This window comes from Epinephelus fuscoguttatus, linkage group LG17 (genome assembly GCF_011397635.1).
Source record: "Epinephelus fuscoguttatus linkage group LG17, E.fuscoguttatus.final_Chr_v1".
NCBI lineage: Eukaryota > Metazoa > Chordata > Actinopteri > Perciformes > Serranidae > Epinephelus > Epinephelus fuscoguttatus.
The window spans coordinates 14508941-14533035 of record NC_064768.1 but is presented as its reverse complement, the minus strand read 5'-3'; the positions used below and the strand labels follow the sequence as shown (position 1 = coordinate 14533035).

Sequence of the window (24095 nt, the reverse complement as noted above, 5' to 3'; positions counted from 1 at the left end):
AAAGCACAATGTATGAATTTGACTTTCTTTATTGTTGTTTAACATAAAGTGTTATGGTGCTTTAAGGACTCCTTACGTTTTCCAACCCATGTGAGGAATCAGGACATTCTTTTACAGTATGTGTTGTAAAACTGGTACACATCAAGACCAGTGATAGATCCAAAACTTTCAAAATGTTCAAACCAAATTCTTGAAAGAAAAACGTGATAAAGTACTTAAATCTTAGTTGTTTATTGTGCAGCACCAATTAAACTATTCAAGCAAGAAAGGTTATACAAAAAAAGTGCATGGCTGGCTTCCAGGTGAGGTCAAGTCACAGCACAGTTAGCAAACAAAAAAGATTGCAGAAGGAAAAGCTTTTGCCTAATTGCTAAAAAACACAGCTTAAGTTGAGTTTCTACATAAGTGGTAAAAACTATGTTCAGCAGAACCCTATACTGTTAAATCCATGTTAAAACTATCAACTCCGTAGACCCCACAAATACCATGAAAAACAACATTAAAACAGGAAAATAAGTACATGAATCTGAAGTGTTTGACACTGCAGTTTCTGCCATATATGTAGTTAAAGGACGTCATAATTTGGTTATTACAAAGAGACTAAAAACAAGAACAAATACATGCTGTACTTTTTATGTGTTAATTCTTAAAGTCCAGTGGGTTTTTTTCACAGCAGGCATTTGGCACATCTAACACAGCTTTAACTAAGTTACTATGTGTAGAAGTTTTATGTGATTATTAAAATCTTCAAATGACAATTTTTCAATCACTCTTCTTCAACCTTGAATAACTAACAGTAACACTGTACAATATGCATGTATCCTCTTAAGAGGACAACCTAAAATTCACTTAAAAGGAACATGCAGTAAAAATATGTTCTTCCTAACAGAGAAAATGAAATGAATTACAATTTTGACTCATCTAAAGGTTTTTAAAACATAATGCAAGCTAAACATCAGAGTAAATGCTAGTAGAGATGTTTTCTTTCCTTCACTTGTGCAAAGGGAGTAAAGTGAGGCCTGTCTTGGGATCTGTGATGCACCTTTCGACCAGCTGAAGATAGGTGAGATTTTCTTGAGTGTTTGGATCAAAGAAGCCCTTGGTGTCATCATCAGGGTCAGACAGAATCTGATTCATTTCTTCATTAAAGTAACCTCTCTCGTATGCCACCTGTACAGGTACTCTGTGACTGTGCACTGGGTCAATTATGCCTCCTGTGGCAATTTGTGCTTCCAGGAGACGAATTCCATGATCTTTGACGATAAGATCCTTTTGCAAGGCCTGGAACAAAGAAATTGTGTTTCCAGTGTAGGGATCTTTGTATCCTGTAACTCCTCTTTCTGCTGAAAGCAGTTTGTTTTTCCACTCACTGCCAACCACTCTTTGAGCTACAGCTTCCTCTACAGAAAGTTTCTTGTTGTTCACGGGGTCAATGACAAAGCCAGTGGCAGCTTGGGCCTCCAACAGAATCAGAGAAGTACCAGGGGTCAGCAAGCCTTTGCTTTTGGCTTCATAGATGCTTAAGGTCTCTTTGGTGGACTGCAGGTACACTCCTGCAATGCAATTGGTCCCCTCAAGGTATTTGCGCACTGAGTCCATTTCACTTACTTCTGTCACTGTGACTTTTCCAGCAGTAAGATCTTTGTAAAGGTCCTCATTGATGATTTCTGATTCAAGCAACTCAGTAGCAGTGACATCCTTTCTGATTCCATGGAATTTTTTAACTTCAGTTGTCTCCGTGACTGTAGTGGTGATGGTAGATTTTGTTGTGCTGCTGTCCACTTTTCTTTCTGGTGGTTGACACATGACCATTGATGGTGGTGAGGTTGTGATGGTCTGCAGCTCAATGATTGTCAGGATGATTTCCAAGAAGCGTTCAATGGTGATTGATCCAGACTTGTACTGTTGCACTAGCTCTCTTCTCTTTTCTTCAGTGATGTATTTGGAGTAGAGGAGATCCCACAGAGACACTGTTGTCCCTTGGTATTTCCCTCCTGCCTTGGTTGTTGTTGTAGATTTCAGAATGAGTTTTGTTTTCTCATCAACAAAAAAATAAAACTCGCCTTTCTTTACAATTACCAGTAAGCTAAGGCCTGTGATGGGATCTGTGATACACCTTTCAACCAGCTGAAGATAGGTGAGATTTTCTTGAGTGTTGGGATCAAAGAAGCCCTTGGTGTCATCATCAGGGTCAGACAGAATTTCATTCATTTCTTCATTAAAGTAACCTCTCTCATATGCCACCTGTACAGGCACTCGATGGCTGTGCACTGGGTCAATTATGCCTCCTGTGGCAATTTGCGCTTCCAGGAGACGAATTCCATGATCTTTGACGATAAGATCTTTTTGCAAGGCCTGGAATAAAGAAATTGTGTTTCCAGTGTAGGGATCTTTGTATCCTGTAACTCCTCTTTCTGCTGAAAGCAGTTTGTTTTTCCACTCACTGCCAACCACTCTTTGAGCTACAGCTTCCTCTACAGACAATTTCTTGTTGTTCACAGGGTCAATGACAAAGCCAGTGGCAGCTTGAGCCTCCAGCAAAACCAGAGAAGTACCAGGGGTCAGCAAGCCTTTGCTTTTGGCTTCATAGATGCTTAAGGTCTCTTTGGTGGACTGCAGGTACACTCCTGCAATGCAATTGGTCCCCTCGAGGTATTTGCGCACTGAGTCCATTTCACTTACTTCTGTCACTGTGACTTTTCCAGCAGTAAGATCTTTGTAAAGGTCCTCATTGATGATTTCTGATTCAAGCAATTCAGTAGCAGTGACATCCTTTCTGATTCCATGGAATTTTTCAACTTCAGTTGTCTCCGTGACTGTAGTGGTGATGGTAGATTTTGTTGTGCTGCTGTCCACTTTTCTTTCTGGTGGTTGGCACATGACCATTGATGGTGGTGAGGTTGTGATGGTCTGCAGCTCAATGATTGTCAGGATGATTTCCAAGAAGCGTTCAATGGTGATTGATCCAGACTTGTACTGTTGCACTAGCTCTCTTCTCTTTTCTTCAGTGATGTATTTGGAGTAGAGGAGATCCCACAGAGACACTGTTGTCCCTTGGTATTTCCCTCCTGCCTTGGCTGTTGTTGTAGATTTCAGAATGAGTTTTGTTTTCTCATCAACAAAAAAATAAAACTCGCCTTTCTTTACAATTACCAGTAAGCTAAGGCCTGTGATGGGATCTGTGATACACCTTTCGACCAGCTGAAGATAGGTGAGGTTTTCTTGAGTGTTTGGATCAAAGAAGCCCTTGGTGTCATCATCAGGGTCAGACAGAATTTCATTCATTTCTTCATTAAAGTAACCTCTCTCATATGCCACCTGTACAGGCACTCGATGGCTGTGCACTGGGTCAATTATGCCTCCTGTGGCAATTTGCGCTTCCAGGAGACGAATTCCATGATCTTTGACGATAAGATCCTTTTGCAAGGCCTGGAACAAAGAAATTGTGTTTCCAGTGTAGGGATCTTTGTATCCTGTAACTGCCCGTTCTGCTGAAAGCAGTTTGTTTTTCCACTCACTGCCAACCACTCTTTGAGCTACAGCTTCCTCCACAGACAATTTCTTGTTGTTCACGGGGTCAATGACAAAGCCAGTGGCAGCTTGAGCCTCTAGCAAAACCAGAGAAGTACCAGGGTCAGCAAGCCTTTGCTTTTGGCTTCATAGATGCTTAAGGTCTCTTTGGTGGACTGCAGGTACACTCCTGCAATGCAATTGGTCCTCGAGGTATTTGCGCACTGAGTCCATTTCACTTACTTCTGTCACTGTGACTTTTCCAGCAGTAAGATCTTTGTAAAGGTCCTCATTGATGATTTCTGATTCAAGCAACTCAGTAGCAGTGACATCCTTTCTGATTCCATGGAATTTTTCAACTTCAGTTGTCTCCGTGACTGTAGTGGTGATGGTAGATTTTGTTGTGCTGCTGTCCACTTTTCTTTCTGGTGGTTGGCACATGACCATTGATGGTGGTGAGGTTGTGATGGTCTGCAGCTCAATGATTGTCAGGATGATTTCCAAGAAGCGTTCAATGGTGATTGATCCAGACTTGTACTGTTGCACTAGCTCTCTCCTCTTTTCCTCAGTGATGTATTTGGAGTAGAGGAGATCCCACAGAGACACTGTTGTCCCTTGGTATTTCCCTCCTGCCTTGGTTGTTGTTGTAGATTTCAGCATGAGTTTTGTTTTCTCATCAACAAAAAAATAAAACTCGCCTTTCTTCACAATTACCAGTAAGCTAAGGCCTGTGATGGGATCTGTGACACACCTTTCAACCAGCTGAAGATAGGTGAGATTTTCTTGAGTGTTTGGATCAAAGAAGCCCTTGGTGTCATCATCAGGGTCAGACAGAATTTCATTCATTTCTTTATCAAAGTAACCTCTTTGGTATGCCACCTGTACTGTGACTGTGCACTGGGTCAATTATGCCTCCTGTGGCAATTTGCGCTTCCAGGAGACGAATTCCATGATCTTTGACGATAAGATCTTTTTGCAAGGCCTGGAACAAAGAAATTGTGTTTCCAGTGTAGGGATCTTTGTATCCTGTAACTCCTCTTTCTGCTGAAAGCAGTTTGTTTTTCCACTCACTGCCAACCACTCTTTGAGCTACAGCTTCCTCCACAGACAATTTCTTGTTGTTCACGGGGTCAATGACAAAGCCAGTGGCAGCCTGAGCCTCCAGCAAAACCAGAGAAGTACCAGGGGTCAGCAAGCCTTTGCTTTTGGCTTCATAGATGCTTAAGGTCTCTTTGGTGGACTGCAGGTACACTCCTGCAATGCAATTGGTCCCCTCGAGGTATTTGCGCACTGAGTCCATTTCACTTACTTCTGTCACTGTGACTTTTCCAGCAGTAAGATCTTTGTAAAGGTCCTCATTGATGATTTCTGATTCAAGCAACTCAGTAGCAGTGACATCCTTTCTGATTCCATGAAATTTTTCAACTTCAGTTGTCTCCGTGACTGTAGTGGTGATGGTAGATTTTGTTGTGCTGCTGTCCACTTTTCTTTCTGGTGGTACATGACCATTGATGGTGGTGAGGTTGTGATGGTCTGCAGCTCAATGATTGTCAGGATGATTTCCAAGAAGCGTTCAATGGTGATTGATCCAGACTTGTACTGTTGCACTAGCTCTCTTCTCTTTTCCTCAGTGATATATTTGGAGTAGAGGAGATCCCACAGAGACACTGTTGTCCCTTGGTATTTCCCTCCTGCCTTGGTTGTTGTTGTAGATTTCAGAATGAGTTTTGTTTTCTCATCAACAAAAAAATAAAACTCACCTTTCTTCACAATTACCAGTAAGCTAAGGCCTGTGATGGGATCTGTGATACACCTTTCAACCAGCTGAAGATAGGTGAGATTTTCTTGAGTGTTGGGATCAAAGAAGCCCTTGGTGTCATCATCAGGGTCAGACAGAATTTCATTCATTTCTTCATTAAAGTAACCTCTCTCATATGCCACCTGTACAGGCACTCGATGGCTGTGCACTGGGTCAATTATGCCTCCTGTGGCAATTTGTGCTCCAGGAGACGAATTCCATGATCTTTGACGATAAGATCTTTTTGCAAGGCCTGGAACAAAGAAATTGTGTTTCCAGTGTAGGGATCTTTGTATCCTGTAACTCCTCTTTCTGCTGAAAGCAGTTTGTTTTTCCACTCACTGCCAACCACTCTTTGAGCTACAGCTTCCTCCACAGACAATTTCTTGTTGTTCACGGGGTCAATGACAAAGCCAGTGGCAGCTTGAGCCTCTAGCAAAACCAGAGAAGTACCAGGGGTCAGCAAGCCTTTGCTTTTGGCTTCATAGATGCTTAAGGTCTCTTTGGTGGACTGCAGATACACTCCTGCAATGCAGTTGGTCCCCTCGAGGTATTTGCGTACTGAGTCCATTTCACTTATTTCTGTCACTGTGACTTTTCCAGCAGTAAGATCTTTGTAAAGGTCCTCATTGATGATTTCTGATTCAAGCAACTCAGTAGCAGTGACATCCTTTCTGATTCCATGGAATTTTTCAACTTCAGTTGTCTCCGTGACTGTAGTGGTGATGGTAGATTTTGTTGTGCTGCTGTCCACTTTTCTTTCTGGTGGTTGGCACATGACCATTGATGGTGGTGAGGTTGTGATGGTCTGCAGCTCAATGATTGTCAGGATGATTTCCAAGAAGCGTTCAATGGTGATTGATCCAGACTTGTACTGTTGCACTAGCTCTCCTCTTTTCCTCAGTGATGTATTTGGAGTAGAGGAGATCCACACAGAGACACTGTTGTCCCTTGGTATTTCCCTCCTGCCTTGGTTGTTGTTGTAGATTTCAGAATGAGTTTTGTTTTCTCATCAACAAAAAAATAAAACTCGCCTTTCTTCACAATTACCAGTAAGCTAAGGCCTGTGATGGGATCTGTGATACACCTTTCAACCAGCTGAAGATAGGTGAGATTTTCTTGAGTGTTTGGATCAAAGAAGCCCTTGGTGTCATCATCAGGGTCAGACAGAATTTCATTCATTTCTTTATCAAAGTAACCTCTTTGGTATGCCACCTGTACAGGTACTCTGTGACTGTGCACTGGGTCAATTATGCCTCCTGTGGCAATTTGCGCTTCCAGGAGACGAATTCCATGATCTTTGACGATAAGATCTTTTTGCAAGGCCTGGAACAAAGAAATTGTGTTTCCAGTGTAGGGATCTTTGTATCCTGTAACTGCCCGTTCTGCTGAAAGCAGTTTGTTTTTCCACTCACTGCCAACCACTCTTTGAGCTACAGCTTCCTCCACAGACAATTTCTTGTTGTTCACGGGGTCAATGACAAAGCCAGTGGCAGCTTGAGCCTCCAGCAAAACCAGAGAAGTACCAGGGGTCAGCAAGCCTTTGCTTTTGGCTTCATAGATGCTTAAGGTCTCTTTGGTGGACTGCAGGTACACTCCTGCAATGCAATTGGTTCCCTCGAGGTATTTGCGCACTGAGTCCATTTCACTTACTTCTGTCACTGTGACTTTTCCAGCAGTAAGATCTTTGTAAAGGTCCTCATTGATGATTTCTGATTCAAGCAACTCAGTAGCAGTGACATCCTTTCTGATTCCATGGAATTTTTCAACTTCAGTTGTCTCCGTGACTGTAGTGGTGATGGTAGATTTTGTTGTGCTGCTGTCCACTTTTCTTTCTGGTGGTTGGCACATGACCATTGATGGTGGTGAGGTTGTGATGGTCTGCAGCTCAATGATTGTCAGGATGATTTCAAGAAGCGTTCAATGGTGATTGATCCAGACTTGTACTGTTGCACTAGCTCTCTCCTCTTTTCCTCAGTGATGTATTTGGAGTAGAGGAGATCCCACAGAGACACTGTTGTCCCTTGGTATTTCCCTCCTGCCTTGGTTGTTGTTGTAGATTTCAGAATGAGTTTTGTTTTCTCATCAACAAAAAAATAAAACTCACCTTTCTTCACAATTACCAGTAAGCTAAGGCCTGTGATGGGATCTGTGACACACCTTTCAACCAGCTGAAGATAGGTGAGATTTTCTTGAGTGTTGGATCAAAGAAGCCCTTGGTGTCATCATCAGGGTCAGACAGAATTTCATTCATTTCTTTATCAAAGTAACTCTCTTTGGTATGCCACCTGTACAGGTACTCTGTGACTGTGCACTGGGTCAATTATGCCTCCTGTGGCAATTTGCGCTTCCAGGAGACGAATTCCATGATCTTTGACGATAAGATCTTTTTGCAAGGCCTGGAACAAAGAAATTGTGTTTCCAGTGTAGGGATCTTTGTATCCTGTAACTGCCTCTTTCTGCTGAAAGCAGTTTGTTTTTCCACTCACTGCCAACCACTCTTTGAGCTACAGCTTCCTCCACAGACAATTTCTTGTTGTTCACGGGTCAATGACAAAGCCAGTGGCAGCCTGAGCCTCCAGCAAAACCAGAGAAGTACCAGGGTCAGCAAGCCTTTGCTTTTGGCTTCATAGATGCTTAAGGTCTCTTTGGTGGACTGCAGGTACACTCCTGCAATGCAATTGGTCCTCGAGGTATTTGCGCACTGAGTCCATTTCACTTACTTCTGTCACTGTGACTTTTCCAGCAGTAAGATCTTTGTAAAGGTCCTCATTGATGATTTCTGATTCAAGCAACTCAGTAGCAGTGACATCCTTTCTGATTCCATGAAATTTTTCAACTTCAGTTGTCTCCGTGACTGTAGTGGTGATGGTAGATTTTGTTGTGCTGCTGTCCACTTTTCTTTCTGGTGGTTGGCACATGACCATTGATGGTGGTGAGGTTGTGATGGTCTGCAGCTCAATGATTGTCAGGATGATTTCAAGAAGCGTTCAATGGTGATTGATCCGGACTTGTACTGTTGCACTAGCTCTCTTCTCTTTTCTTCAGTGATGTATTTGGAGTAGAGGAGATCCCACAGAGACACTGTTGTCCCTTGGTATTTCCCTCCTGCCTTGGTTGTTGTTGTAGATTTCAGAATGAGTTTTGTTTTCTCATCAACAAAGAAATAAAACTCACCTTTCTTTACAATAGACAGTAAGTTTAGGCCTGTATTTGGGTCTGTGACACACCTTTCAACCAGCTGAAGATAGGTGAGGTTTTCTTGAGTGTTTGGATCAAAGAAGCCCTTGGTGTCATCATCAGGGTCAGACAGAATTTCATTCATTTCTTTATCAAAGTAACCTCTTTGGTATGCCACCTGTACAGGTACTCTGTGACTGTGCACTGGGTCAATTATGCCTCCTGTGGCAATTTGCGCTTCCAGGAGACGAATTCCATGATCTTTGACGATAAGATCTTTTTGCAAGGCCTGGAACAAAGAAATTGTGTTTCCAGTGTAGGGATCTTTGTATCCTGTAACTGCCCGTTCTGCTGAAAGCAGTTTGTTTTTCCACTCGCTGCCAACCACTCTTTGAGCTACAGCTTCCTCCACAGACAATTTCTTGTTGTTCACGGGGTCAATGACAAAGCCAGTGGCAGCCTGAGCCTCTAGCAGCACGAGAGATGTGCCAGGGGTCAGCAGACTTTTGGTCTTGGCTTCGTAGATGCTCATAACTTTCTTTGTAGATTCAACTCTGACGCCTGCTACACAATTTGTGGCCCCAAGGTACTTCTGAATCGATTCCATTTTGTTAACATTCTCCTCAGTTACTTCACCTTGTATAATTTGTGTAAAAAGCTCCTTTGAGATAATCTTTGACTCATACAGCTCACTAGCTGAGACCTGCTTTCTTAGTCCTTTGAACTTTTTTTCTTTGGATGATACTTCAGTAATGATAACGGTGAGTATTTCAATGATCTCCTCTATTGTCATGGTTCTTGTTTTGTACTGTTGTATGAGCTGCTCCCTTTTTCGTTCTGATATGTATTCAGAGAGCAGCACTTCCCACAGTGTCACCTCTTTGCCTTTAAATTTTCCTGCATCAATAGTGACAGTTTTGTTTTTGAACGCAAGCTCTATTTGCCCATCTGTGTGAAATTCATGGGATTCGTCTTGATACAAGGGTAGCAGAAGTAGCCCAGTTCCAGGATCTTTCTCACATCGCTTTATCAGCTCAAGGTAAGAGAGGTTCTCTTTGGTGTTTGGGTCAAAGAATCCCTTTGCATCATCAGTTGGGTTCACCAGAATTTTGCTCATTTCTTCATCCAGGTATCCCTTTTTAATAGCAACATGAACAGGCAGCCTGTGACTTTGATTTGGGTCAATGATTCCTCCAGTTGCTATCTGTACATCAAGGAGACGAATGCCATTATTTCTTTGAATCAGCTGCTCATCCATGGCTTCAAACAGTGATATTGTTGCATCTGTGTATGGATCTTTGTAGCCAGTGACTGCTCGTTCAGCTGAGAGAAGCTGCTCAAGTACATCTGGTCCGATTACTTTCTCCCTTGCTGCCTCATCAACAACATAGAACTTATTTGTGAGAGGATCAATGACCCATCCTGTTGCAGCCTGTGCTTCAAGCAGTTCAAGTGCAATGCCAGGTGTCAACAGATCCCCCTTTTTTGCTTCATATATGCTCATTACTTTCTGTGACGGATGAACCTTAATTCCAGCAATGCTTCCAGTTCCCTTTAGGTATCGTCTCACAGATTCACGTTGGATCAGTGCTTCAAGGGATAGTTTTCCTTCTTTCACTTGTTCAAATGTATCTGCATCAATGATATCAGAATCAAGGAGTTGTTGTGCAGAAACAGGTTTTCTCAGGCCCATTATTGTTTTGGGAATTTCACTCTCCAGTTTTTCAATGGTGGAAATCACTAATGTGGTTATGGTTTGTGTGGTTATCTTCCTTTTTCTGTATTTTTCAAAGAATTCAAGCTGCTGATCCTCTGTAAAGTACCCAGAGTGGATCAAGTCCCACAGAGAGACAGATTTTCCTGAGAAGCGTCCTACTGATACAGTCACAGCTGTCTTTTGAAACTCTTGCTTTATCTCTGCATCAGTGTACATTTTTGGCTTTGTTTCTGTAGCTTTTGGTTTGTCATTCAGTGGCAGGAGAAACAGTCCTGTTTCCCTATCTTTTACACATTTACCCAACATTTCCATGTATGTCAGATTTTGTTGTGTGTTTGGGTGAAAAAATCCCTTTGTGTCATCAGTTGGGTCTGATAGGATCTGATTAAGTTCTGCATCAAAATACCCTTTCCTGTATGCAACCTCAAGGGGTAAGTGAAGACACTTCACAGGATCAATGATACCACCTGTAGCAAGCTGGGCCTCAAGCAAACGGATGGCGTGCTGCTTAACAATGAGATCCTTTTGCAAGGCTTGAAAGAGTGAGATCTTTTGACCAGTGTATGGATCTCTGTAACCAGTGACAGCCCTCTCTGCACTCAAAAGCTTTTCATGCATCTGTGGACCAATGACCTTCTCTCTGAGAGCTTGTCCCACTGTCAGTTTTTTGTTTTTCAGAGGATCAACAATGAACCCTGTGGCTGCTTGTGCTTCAAGGAGGCAAAGGGCAGTGCCAGGTGTGAGAATGCCAACTCTCTGTGCCTCATAGATGCTTAGCTTCTGGTTAGAGGGTTGCAGTACCACCCCAGCCACACAACTTTTCCCTTTTAGGTAGGCTCTCACATCGTCCATTTCCATCACATCAGCACTTGTCATTGTTCCCTCGAGCAAACAGTTGTATGTTTTTTCATCCACGATTTCAAGATCCAGAAGATCCACAACAGAGACATTTCCTCTAAGACCATCAAATTTTAGCCCTGTTTGCTGTTTTATCTCTTTAGTCTCAATTATCTCTGAAATGGTGACAATGAGCTCCTCAACTGTGATTTTCCTTGACTTGAAGAGCTTGAAAAACTCCTGTCTTTTGTCTTCAGTCAGATACTCTGAATTGATAAGATCCCACAGTGTTGTGTGCTTGCCCTTGAACCTGCCATACTTAACAGTAACTGTTGTTGCTTTGAATGTTTCCCTAATATTGTCATCTATGTTGATTTTTTTACTTTGGCTTTTGAGTGGCAAGAGGCACAGACCTGTACTAGGATCTCTGACACATCTCTCCATAAGCTGCAAGTATGTCAGGTTTTCCTGGGTGTTGGGATCAAAGAATCCTTTGGTGTCATCACTCGGATCACTCAGGATCTCATTCATTTCCTCATTGAAGTATCCCTTCTTGTAAGCCACATGAACAGGAATGCGATGGCTGTTCACTGGGTCAATGACCCCACCAGTGGCAATTTGTGCCTCCAGGAGTCGAATGCCATGGTCTTTTACGATGAGATCTTTTTGCATGGCTTGAAACAAAGAGATTATTTTGCCATCATATGGATCTCTGTATCCAGTGACTGCTCTTTCTGCTGAGCGCAACTTTTGACAAACGTCAGGCCCCACTATTTTTGCTTTAACAGCATCATCCACTGAAAACTTCCTGTTTCCAACAGGGTCTATGATGAACCCTGTTGCTGCCTGTGCCTCCAGTAGAATTAGGGCAGTTCCTGGCATCAGTTTTCCTTTTTGTTTGGCCTGGTAGATGGTCATAATTCGAGAATCAGGAAGCAGAATGCCTGCAATGCTGTCTTTCCCCTGTAAGAACGCATTTACATTTTCATCTTCTATCACTTCCTTCACCGTCATTTTCCCCTTTTTCAGATCCTCCAGAACCTCATTACTAATGATATCTGCCTCCACAAGCTGTTTGGCTGTGACAGTTTCTCTGATGCCCTCAAAGACAACATTAGTTGTTTTCACAGACTTCTCTATGACTTCCAGAACCATTGTGACAATGGTCTTGATATTGAGCTTCCCCTCCCTGTACTTTTGAATGATGTCTCGCCTCTGGTTTTCATCAAAGTATTCTGACATCAGGAGTACCCACAGAGATACTGTCATCCCCTCATATTTCCCACATGTCACGTTCACCTTCTCCTCTTTGAAGATCATTTTAGTTTGGTAGTCAATGAAGTTGAAATTCAGCCCATCTGACTTATCGAGAAGAGGGAGGAGGCACAGTCCAGTAATGGGATCAATGACGCACCTTTCCATCAGCTGAAGGTAAGTTAGATTATCTTCTGTGTTTGGGTCAAAAAACCCTTTTGTGTCATCTCCTGAGTCCTCTAGTATGGCATTCATTTCTTCATTGAAATATCCCCTCTTGAACGCCACTTCTGTTGGTAGTCTGTGACTGTTGATCGGGTCTATTATTCCACCTGTAGCAATTTGTGCCTCAACCAAGCGTATGCCATGTTCCTTTACAATGAGGTCTTTTGACAGTGCTTGAAACAGGGATATAGTTTCACCTGAGTATGGGTCTTTGTATCCAGTTACTGCTCGCTCAGCAGAACGCAGTTTTGCGTGATATTCTGGGCCAACAAGTTTGTTTTTGACGGCCTCATCCACAGTGTATTTTTTGTTTTCTACAGGATCAATCATGAATCCAGTTGCTGCTTGTGCTTCTAGTAGAACTAGTGCTGTTCCAGGCATCAGTATACCTTTCTTCATGGCTTGATAAATGCTCATTCTCTTATTAGAAGAGAGTATAGCAATGCCTGCGATACAGCCTTTGCCCTCCAGGTACTCTTTCACTGTTTCCATCAACATCACATCCTGTGTTGTGGTCTTTCCCTTCTGAAGGTCATTGAATGTTTCTTCATCAATGATCTTTGATTCAAGGAGCTCGGTGGAGGAAATACCTCTACGCAGACCTTTGAAGGTGATGCAAACAGGAAGGAGCAACAGGCCTGTTTCAGGCTCCACAGTGCATTTCTCTAGGAGGCTTTGATAGGTAAGATTTTCTTGCAAACTTGGATTGTAGAACACTTTGAGCTCTGACATCTGTTCATTGAGCAAACCTTTTTCATAGTAGCCCTTTTGAATCGCCGATTCAACCGAAATATTTGTCTTCTCAATAGGATCATACAGGCCTTGTGTAGCGATCTGTGCTTCCAGCAGCCTCAATCCATAATCTCTTGGGACTAAATCTTTTTGCATGGCTTGAAATACAGATATCGTTTGGTTGGTGTAGGGGTCTACATAGCCACTGACAGCTTTCTCTGCTGCTAGGAGTTTCTCTTTCATCTCTGGTCCAACTACTCCTTCCTTAACAGCATCTGCAATTGGAAGTATTTGATTATTTATCGGATCTACGATGCCCACTGTGGCTGCTTGTGCTTCAAGCAGGGCCAATGCTGTTCCTGGCTTAAGCAGGCGTTTCTTCATGGCTTGATATATGGTAATCTTCTCCTTTGTTTTCTCCAGAAATATGCCAGCCACAGGTCCGTGGACTTCTGTGTGGCCATTTTGCTTAGGCTCCATCTTGGCCTAAAGGGCTGTGTAACACAAAAACAGTTGCTTAAATTGGTTTGGATATTGCATGCAACAGAAAAAATGTTTGGGTCCACTTCAACATTTTAAACAAATTTGCTTATAAAGAGACTATTTACAGGATTGAAATTACATGCCTTTTACCAGCTGCACATAATGTTAAGAAATGTTCTCAGTAGCTGAGGCTGGAGTTTATGTTGCTGTTGAATTGCACTGCGTTACACAGAGAAGTAGAGAATGATTTCATTTAGAAATATATGATACCATTACCAATACCAGTGCTCTTGAAGTTATACTGATACCAACAGAGTACTTGTATGGATAACTGTAATGTTAGCAGTGAGTGGTGTGTAGTTTAGCCATACTTTCGAACAGTTTGAATGGTTTGGTGGCATCTCAGCATTTTGAACTGCCAACTGCCAAACATCATGTTTGACTTCATCACACCACAGACTGTATGGGTTGTGGCTGCTGCTGCGGCAGTTGTGTGAGTCCATCTATTTTGTAGAAGAATATACTATTTTGGAAACCTCTCTCTTTGTAACATTATACAGTTCAACAGCACAACTAATTGCAGCCTCCAAAATAACCAAGTTTAATGGTCACCTCTCTAAAACTGTCTCAACAAAAACTGATATATAATTTTGACAAAGGTAGGATTTCTTTTCATCTAAATTTATATTAAATTTATAAAGTGCATATCAATAAGAATTTCTCCAAAAACGATGTAGTAAGAAGTTTTGTAAAATGATTTTTTATTTCACAGTTATGTCTCTGTCTTTCTTGCACTTTAAGTGGACATTAAGGTCCACCTATTTATCTCATTGAAAGTGTAGGGTGTAGACTGCTTTTAAGGTTACTGCGGTATAGAATCTCCCAAAAGCCACAGTGGGAGTTCCCTTTAATACTTTTGCATTATCTTGCAGTTGTTTTTCATTTCTTTTCATTCCCTTGAACTGTGTTCCCTGTGTTGGACACTGTTTATTTCTAATTGTGGACATATTGTAAATCCTGTTTACATTGTTGTGCTGACTTTTATTCCTCCCTATATGTCGGCATACATAAGTTAACATCAAATGCAAAGCTTGCTTGATTTTAACCTTGTATTGTTTGGCTAAGAATGTACAATTTGTACTGTTGGTTATTGGTAGGTTATTGGTAGTATTGGTAGTATTGGTTAGAAGAAGCCAAAGGTAAAGTGTGTTTTTGGTCTAGACCAGGGGTCTGCAACCTTTGCCATTAAAAGAGCCATTTTTGACCAAAAATAATTTGAAAAAATCTGTGTGGGGCGCAAAACATGTTTGAGCCTTATAATCAAGGTAAAGAGCCTAAGTCTAAATTAGCGTATACTTATGGTCTAAATAAGCATTTGTTAATATGTTTTACCACAAGGTGGCCACTGTGCAGGGCACAATTTATGATTATTTGGTACTTAAATTTTGCAGAGCTGGCAGTGAGAGCAAACAAATCTGTTCACGCACTACTACATTCTCTATTTTATTCAATTTACTTTTTGGGATTTGGCATCCATAGCTAACCAGCCACTGCTATTGAGGTTCAGCAACATTTGGATTCATAGAATGAATTTTTATAGACTTCTTTTCTCAAAGGCTCAAGGAGCCACTGGACAGGGGCTAAAGAGACACATGTGGCTCCGGAGCCACAGGTTGCCTACCCCTGGTCTAGACTAATGTGATGTATATACCTAAATTACCTAGAATACCTTGCAAATGCTTCTTGAATGAAGGGAGGAGCCGCTTACATCTTTAAAGCATTTCAAACAGACAAATGTGAACATGATGTTTACTAAAGCTGTCTTATGCTAATTTAGAATTGCAGCATATACATATATATATATATATATATATTTCCCCCAGGTAATGCAAGCACTTTTTCGGGGAATGCAGATGAACTACAAACAAATGTTGCACCTTGGCCCTTGAGTGAATATGGAATATACTGCGGCAAAATACTTTCAGGTACACAGCCTTCAAATCAACAGTGCCTGTGCAAGAACAGAAGGTAAAGTTTTTTTTGTTTGCTTTAAAGTAAGAAGTGAACTTGAATGGATCCCAAAAGATACGTTTTACAATATGTGGTCTGTCTTTCGAACCTTTTAGCTTCCTTATGACTCTGTGGGCAGCCTCAGATCCTTGGATGCTTCTAGCTGTACCAACGTCAGGATGAAGACCAAAGGTACCTCGGCTATTATGGTCTGAGCCCTGAGACTTTGAAACTCCGTCCCTGTAGAGATAAGGCAAGTAAAAAAACTTTTTGTTTACACAATCTCCTCCTCACAAGCATGATTATCATTTGGCTTTGTTGTTATTTAATAACTTTATTTTTTTATTGTAGTTGTAATATATATTGCACCCTTTTATTTACCTAGTTTATTTATTTGGTCCAAAACAACACCATAAAATCATACCAGATATCAGATAAGTTATCAACAAAGACGAAGCGAGATAATAACAAGGGTTATATTCGGGGTAGGAAATCAGCATCAGCCAAATGCTGGTAAAATATGCAAGTGGCTGCTAGATCTGCTTCACTCACCAGCCAAAAAAAACCAATGATAATCTGTTAAGTTGCTGGTTGACTGTTGAATCCAGTGATAGGTGGTCAAAAATGTTAATTTCCAACCCTAGTGACATTTATATTGATGTTGTATACAGTAATCTCAATTGATACAAATGCTCTTTCGCTATTAAAGTAAATTGCCCGGCTAACAGAAAAGAGGAATTAAATGTTTTTGTCACATGAATAGTATTTTCACTTTGACAGTACAGAGGCATTTTGGTGTAGACAATAAGTGTGATGCATATGGGACATGTGAATAAAAGTATTAATTAGTTTAAAATTATTTGAAATACCTTTAATTCAATGAGAAATACATAAAAAGATATTTATCTAGTGAAACATTGTACAGTACTGTCACAGTAACTCAAATTGAGGCCTTTATTCTACATAGCTTGCAGCACCTGTTTTTTTGAATTCGTATTTTAGCTTTCCTTATACATAATCCCTGCATTAGTCAAGGGTGCACATAAATTAAATATAGTAATAGGTATGAACTTTTTCTTCTCATTTCATCACGCCCTGGCACAGATTAGAAATGATTCTCTGACAGGTAATGAACTCGCTTCACAAGAATCATGTATTTGCTTTGGCATTAGTAAACGTAATGCTTTGAAACTGAAACAGCCAGACGTCCTGTGTTGTGACAACATGCATGGAAAAAGCTGAAACACAAACACTGTGCAGGTCTTAAGGCTTCACACCTCATCATTACAATCCTCAATATTCACCCTCCCTTTACCTTTGTGTCTCGTCTCCACCAGCTCCTGCCTGTCTATGTTGTTGTGAAATACTCCACTATGTTGGAGTACTGTAGTGCAGTGGAGTGGCATGTACAGTGGAGTTAATAGAGTTCTTTTTGCTGAAAGCAGCGTTACGAATAGTGAAAATGAACTAGAATGAAGTGAAAGATGCTTAATTGCTTGTTAAGCTGCAGAGTTGGGATAATTTTTGGTGGGATTTCCCTGAGCACTTCCTTTCACAGACAATTAGTCTTGTGATCCATTGGTTATGGCTATAGCCACTTGTGTGTGTGTGTGTGTGTGTGTGTGTGTGTGTGTGTGTGTGTGTGTGTGTGTGTGTGAGAGAGAGAGAGAGAGAGAGACTGTAGATGGCTCAATTCCGCATCAGTTACACAGCCACGTTGCAAATTTTCTACCAGCTTAGTATCATAATGATGTAGATGGTATGTGTGAATCAGCTGCACTGAAGGTGAACCAGAAGGAACTGAAAGATGCTAAATTGCTTGTTAAGCTGCAGAGTTGGGATCATTTTTGGTAAATTTTCCCTGAGAGCACTTCCTTTCACGGACAAGTAGTCTTGTGATCTATTGGCTTTACTGTAGACTGCTTAACCTACAGACTGTACTTTTGCATTTTATTACTCATGCCGCCACTGCGAACACAATGAGTATAGAAGTGGATCAGTAGACAAACCCGCCCCCCTCTCTCTTAAACTCTGATCAAACTGTAAAACTAGGTGGTGCTGATCAAATATAAACCATGATTCTGTTACTGCACTGCCTATTTCTCGCCTAACATGTTTTCAGCTGTAATTGTGAGAGTTTATAAACAGGAAGCAGGCGCCATACTGTTTCCTGAAAATTGAAAATGGAGGCTAAAAAAATGAGATCAAACTGTGAAACTAAGCAGTGCTGATTAAATATGAACCAAGACTCTGTTACTGCATTGCCTGCACCTGAACTGTTAACTGTAATACAAAATTGTTTGTTACCAGCTGGCCGCCATTGTATTAAAGGGACGAGTTTGCATACATCACCTACCAGTGGGAGTGTTTAGTGGTCTGGAGTCACGTTTTGCATTATGGTCATTGTGGGTTTTCTACCTTTCAAGCAAAAGAGAATGCCACAGTCTTTGCTCTCTGTTTCCCTCTTGTCATGTAGCACCAGTTTCAAAATATTTGCATCTGTATTTGCATCTATATGAAAGGGCCATCTTTCCAGTGGCACATTCTTTGAGGATGTTTTTCTGTTCTGGATCCTTCAAAACTAAATAAGAAGATACAGTTATACTGTAAAAGACTAACAGAAATCTCCATCACAGTCAAGTTTGAACACATCCACCTCTTAAATGACCTCACACAAATAAGTGGTGTGAAGAATACAGTTTCATATAAACCAGTGGCATTTTCCACCCCTTTTGTTGATAGGTTAATGACTGTGTTTTATATGATACATGATGTCATTGCCTCCAGTAGGAGTGATGATGTCACTCTCCGAAAAAAAGGGTGTGGAGGGAAACTCAGCCTTAAAGTTCACAAACCTGCTCACTGTTTTAATGCACAACAGAGTGGGTACATCTAGACAAGGCTCCATTCTTTGCTTTATTATTTCCACATGTTACTCACTGTAGGAATTTTGTCAGAAAATCACCTTCATTAGCTTCGGTGCATGGCATGGAAATCACCAACTGTCATTCCAGCATTTTTGCACAAAAACTCATGAGTAAAAATTGGACACTCCTGTCATTCATAATCTCAGTTGACTCAAGGTGTGCACTGGTTTTCATGCCATGCAACACTTGTGAGGTCACCATGCTGCAGTTGCGACATCATGACTATGAGATGCTGCAGGCCAAGTAACACAAATGTCTTCTCAAGTAAAGTGAACTGAAGCCTGCCAATTTGTACAACAACAGCAGTCACACGGTGCAGCAGTATCTCTGTGCTTTGTTTGAGACCGTCACCCACTTTGTAAATGTTTGAATGATTTTAAATATGCGGAACATTTATTTCACATTTATTACACCATGGGAGCTCGCTTATCATATCATAAAGGCAAATACATTATCTGCATTAAGCTAAAGAGTTACCAGAGTGTTAAGATACCGTTGCTTCACTGTATTGAGTCAAATTCACTTTCCTGCCCTGAGGGAGCATCAGTCAAGTGCAGTTAGCATACACCTCTTTTTGGGTCAAGTAAACTCTAAAGTACAAACAATAGTTAAACACTCAGTGGCCACTTTATTAGGTACACCTGTACTATCTAATGCCATAACCTCTATCTTTGCAAACCTCTTAATGTTCTTGTGTTGTTGACATTGTCAGAAATGTGTAAACTCAAGTATGTGTTAAAAATGAAAGATGGTAAGTTTTATAATAAAAATAACCATTTGTCATGTTTGATGAAACGTTCATCAATCCTGACAGTAGTACAGACAGACAGACAGATAATCTGTGAAAAAAAAACAAAACACGTTTATCCTCCTCCTCATAGTATTCCTAATGGCATCTGCAAGAACCTATCGCACCTAAACAGAAACAACCAATCAGAGCTGAGGAGTCTCTAACGCACCTGTCAATCATGTCAGTTGCTCCATGAAATGCATTAAAACTGTCAGACTCGGCAGAGCTAATAAAGTATGAATCAAGATTCGGTTAAGAAAGTTTTTTGACCCAGCCACTGTGTTGGAAGCAGTTGAACAAAGCTCTGAGCACCGTCAGCGGGCTGGGTCACAAACTTTCTCATTTTACAACTAAACAGTACATTAAAATGTTTCTGAAAACAATATAGGTGAGAAATAGTCAATGCAATAACAGAATTTTTATGGATGTTTGGTGGTTTGAGTTCCAACCCAGTCTCCTAGAAATTACATCTGTGTGTAACTAAACTGCTTTCTTTATTACCTTGTTATGGCAATGTAATGGCTGCCTGGATCATGTTCAGGAGACAGTGTTTCTTCAGGGTATAGGTATGGGTAGACAAAGTGTAAGACTTTGACATCAGAACTTCAGGTTTGTGTTCAATCTGTCTCAGGTTTAGACAACACAAGCACTTTGGTTAATATTAAAGACAGGTAGTGTTTTCAGTTAAATGTTAATAAAAAGGTATATCAACAATTCTGTAGTCACTAGGAGTGAATAGGAGTGATTGACATGACTGACAGCTGCGACTCCTCAGCTCCGATTGATTGTTTTAATGATTCTTGCAAATGCCATTAGGGGCACTAAGAGGAGGCAGGGGGGTTATGTGTCTCATGTACTACTGTCAGGATATAATTACAGCTTCAGCAAATATGACAAAAAGTTATTTTTGTAAAAGTTACCAACAGTAGCTTAAAGGTCATGGGTAAAGGTGTTGTACTGGTCTACATTATATTGAGATGTGTTTCTATTTTTTTCCTCCCATTTAAATACATCAGTTGGGGCTAGAAACAGCTCTAAATATACCGCAGTCCATTACAACACCACAGTGCCAAAGCTTATAATTCAATCAACACCTCTGTGACAGTGTCAACAAAAAAACGTACATGTAGGCTTTATGGCAGAACAATTGGTTTGCATTAGATTGTAGGAGTACAGGAGTGTAGACACACCTCATTATCTGTTTGGAATATGTTTATAAAGAAATCCTAATTTGAGCTGCAGCTAATTATTAATTTGCCAGTTATGTTCTTGAGTATTCATGTGATCTCCTGCTCCTTCTGTTTCATAAACTTATTGAACCCATCCCTCTGGACTGCCCCAGCTGCTGTTTCACCATGCTCACCCCCACCAATAAAAACAAGCTCCTAAAATAATTGGCCTCCCCACCTCCAACCTGCCAGCCCTTACTGACACTGCCACCACTTGCAAAGCACTGAGCAGAGCACAAAACCCCTCGAACCCTGCTTCATCCTCCTCCCCTCTGGCTGCAGGTGCAGACAACTACCATGCAAGAAATCTCGCTTTGACTGTGACTGTGAAAGCCAAGTTCCTCTAGAGCAGTGGTTCTCAAATGATGTGCTGTGATGCCAATCTCAGTGTGCCGTAGGATTTTGTGATAACCACACATTATTATTGCAATATTCAACTGAGCCTACACAAGAAGTTATGAATTAATTTTTAATTGACTGTATCAGTATGTTGTGTGCACCCATTTCCTAATAAAGAGGCAAACTCTGGCTAAACAATGTAATGTAATTTAATTTAATATAAAAGACCTTAACGGGGAACCTATTTGTCGCCGTTCTTGTGTGGGAATTTTAAGTGCGTGACACATAAAAAGCCCCAGTTGGCAGCTAGTGTGAGAGATGACAACATTTAAAAGGAGAAAACCGTGAGTGGGACATTGGATCGCTTTATTGTACGGAGAAAATTACAACAAAGCACCAGCAAAGACGACCTATACCATCGAAGGAAAGACAGTATCATGAAAGGTCTTATTTAGTCTTGTCATGTATTGTCTTATGTCGTGATAAGAGTGATAACACATGTTATAGAGGCTGTTGTGCACAGATAAATGCAGGTGTGGCTTGAGATTTTGGCTTGCTCTTTGGTGTGCCTTGGGCACAAAAAGTTTGACAACCACTGCTCTAGAGGACCATAAAGAATGACTGAATCTATAAAACAGCAGACAACATCTTGTGACATCATAAGATATCTTAGTCTGACCTATCAACAGTCCAAAACCAAAATATTTCATTTACAGTAATTTAAACAAGAAAAAGGTAACAAATTCTCACATTAATTTCCTAACAAACATTTAGTCAATTAATCATTAAACTTTACAGTTTTAATTTTGATGGCACCACAGTTACTTTAACGGGTCATGAGACAGCTAAATTACGTTTGCATTCATTCTTTCAATCCAGTTGCCTTTGACTTTGACCAGGTGTTTCATGACATAGACAACTTTTTAAAATACACTTGATACCTGTAGTTTAAAGGGACAGGTCATCCCCAAATCAAAAGTGCATATTTTTCCTCTCACCTGTAGTGCTGTTTATCAATCTAGATTGTTTTGGTGTGAGCTGCAGATTGTTGGAGGTATCAGCTGTAGAGATGTCTGTCTTCTCTCCAGTGTAATGAAACTAGATGGGCACTTGGGGTGGTGTTCTAGGGGCCCAAAAACCAGAAATTTGAAAAACTCAACAGCAATGTCTCATTCCAGAAATCATGACCCGTGACCTAATTTGAGGGTGAACTGTCCCTTTAATAAGAAAAAAGGCATATATTCTTGCACTGAGAGAAAAGTAAAACTGATTCACTGACATTGATTTACTGCAAAAAGTGAAACTTTTCTCATGAACTGCATAATGACTGACATGTTACACCTACTTGTCTGGATGTGTTTCAAGGCTTCTAACTGTAGCTTCTTCTTAGCCAAGAATCTGTCTGAATAAGACATGTATTGCCACGACTCAGTGGACCTGCCACCTTTGTACTTTGAAGAAACAGAAGTTGTAGACCAATCTTAAGATTAACACCTCTCTGCAAATTTCTCCTTCCCTTTGGGTTACACACAGTATAAGTGGCCCGTTGCGTCACATCTTACAACGCTCAAATCTTTATCACGGCATTCTTGACACCCTTGCAGCAATAAAAGACACAAGACTGGATGATGGCATATCATTTGTTGCGTAACAGTTTCTGTAACTGGAAAATGTAGGATTGTCATTATGTGTGTCAACAGCCTTGAGGTGCAGACACAGTGTTCAGACTTGTTAGCGGTGACATGCAGCCTACATTGCATCAAACTTTGTTTTAACAAGTGTGGTCAAAGGTAATTGGTGAGGAATGTTTGCTTTCCCTTTTTATCAGAGGGGTGTTGGCTGACAGTACAAGATATACAAAGTTATTCTTTCACTCTTGGCTGTTTTGACACTATCTCTTTCCCACCAACAAGAAACTAAGCTGCACTTTACTTTCACTGAAAAGGTTAGCTTTTCCTGGTGAAGACTGATCCTTTTCTTTGGAACTCAGAAACAAATAAAACTACTGAATTCTTAATCATCAATATTTATAAAGTCTGCTCTTACCTCAACTCTCACTGTGGTTAGCGCTAGTCAGCAGTTGGTCTCAGCTGGTGTGCGAGACATTGTGAGGTACTCCCAACATCTCTGAGGGAGTCCGCTGTGCTCACTGGTCAGATATACAGCAGGTCAGGCTTTTAAGTCCCTCCCCTTCTGAGGAACACCCTCCTCTCCTCAGACTGTGAGGGAGTAAAGGCTAGAGATCTCTTTGCTCTGAGCTCAGGATGTCAGGAATTCCTGCAGACTTCCTCAGTGTGTCTCCATTGTGCTCTTAAACAATAACAAGCAACTAGATTTAGCTTTTCTTACTGTACTTTAGGTGAGTGATTTATTAAACTGATTATCATTTAACCAGAGCTCAAATAATGGATTGTAAGTAGTGTAAGTCTTAAAGATTATAGGCTCTTCCATCCTCTTTGTCTTTTACTGAAATGATTTTTCTTTTAAAAGTGAGCAGCGATGCAGACACTCATCTTCCTTATCTAATTAGCCAGGCAGTGACGAGGGGAGCCGGATGCCCTGTGGTTACACAAAGCTTTGTCTTTGTGTGTGAACTTCCCACAGGTTTGGCAGGTTTTCAATTTTGAACAGCAGAGACTTGACAGATCAGGAGAGCCAAGGGGCTTTTTCTCCTCATTAAGAAATCAATTGCGTCACTAAACAAGACAACTTGAACAGAAAACATCTGCTATGTGTTGCACAAACCAGATGCAGAGACATAAGTCATGTTATAATGACAATGCTGAAGTCTGACAGTAATCAGTGACTAATGTACAGGTGGAAAAAGGTGTCTACTGCAACAGGTGACAACGAAGTTTGCTCAATCAAGCGTGAGAACACAAGAATGGCACCTAAATGTCATGTCTCACAGTATATCCGCCCTGTGATTGGGATCTGCTTCATAAATTAATGGGTTCTTTCTTAGCCTGTATGCTACGCCCTTTCACCAAGTTCACTGACAGTTGGGTCAGTAGTTTTTCTGCACTCCTGCTGCAAAGGGACAAACAAACCAAAAAGAAAACAT

The 24095-nt window shown here is 41.0% G+C and overlaps 1 protein-coding gene and 1 long non-coding RNA gene across 2 annotated transcripts; one reads left to right on the top strand and one right to left on the bottom strand.

The window, feature by feature from the left end:
• Nucleotides 1-215: 215 nt before the first annotated feature.
• eppk1 (epiplakin 1) lies at nucleotides 216-23197 on the bottom strand. Its single transcript, XM_049602658.1, is given in 11 exon segments — nucleotides 216-1154; nucleotides 2229-3190; nucleotides 4262-4389; nucleotides 7597-7761; nucleotides 7763-7851; nucleotides 7854-7913; nucleotides 7916-7995; nucleotides 7997-8179; nucleotides 8287-13747; nucleotides 15856-15986; nucleotides 23078-23197. Coding segments are annotated over 9 exon segments (7278 nt in total). The 5' UTR covers nucleotides 13734-13747; nucleotides 15856-15986; nucleotides 23078-23197; the 3' UTR covers nucleotides 216-990.
• Nucleotides 1434-6031, top strand: LOC125904951 (uncharacterized). The gene is made up of 3 exons (XR_007451601.1): nucleotides 1434-1545; nucleotides 2620-2724; nucleotides 5931-6031. It is a non-coding gene; the product is annotated as an uncharacterized LOC125904951 (long non-coding RNA).
• Nucleotides 23198-24095: the final 898 nt, after the last annotated feature.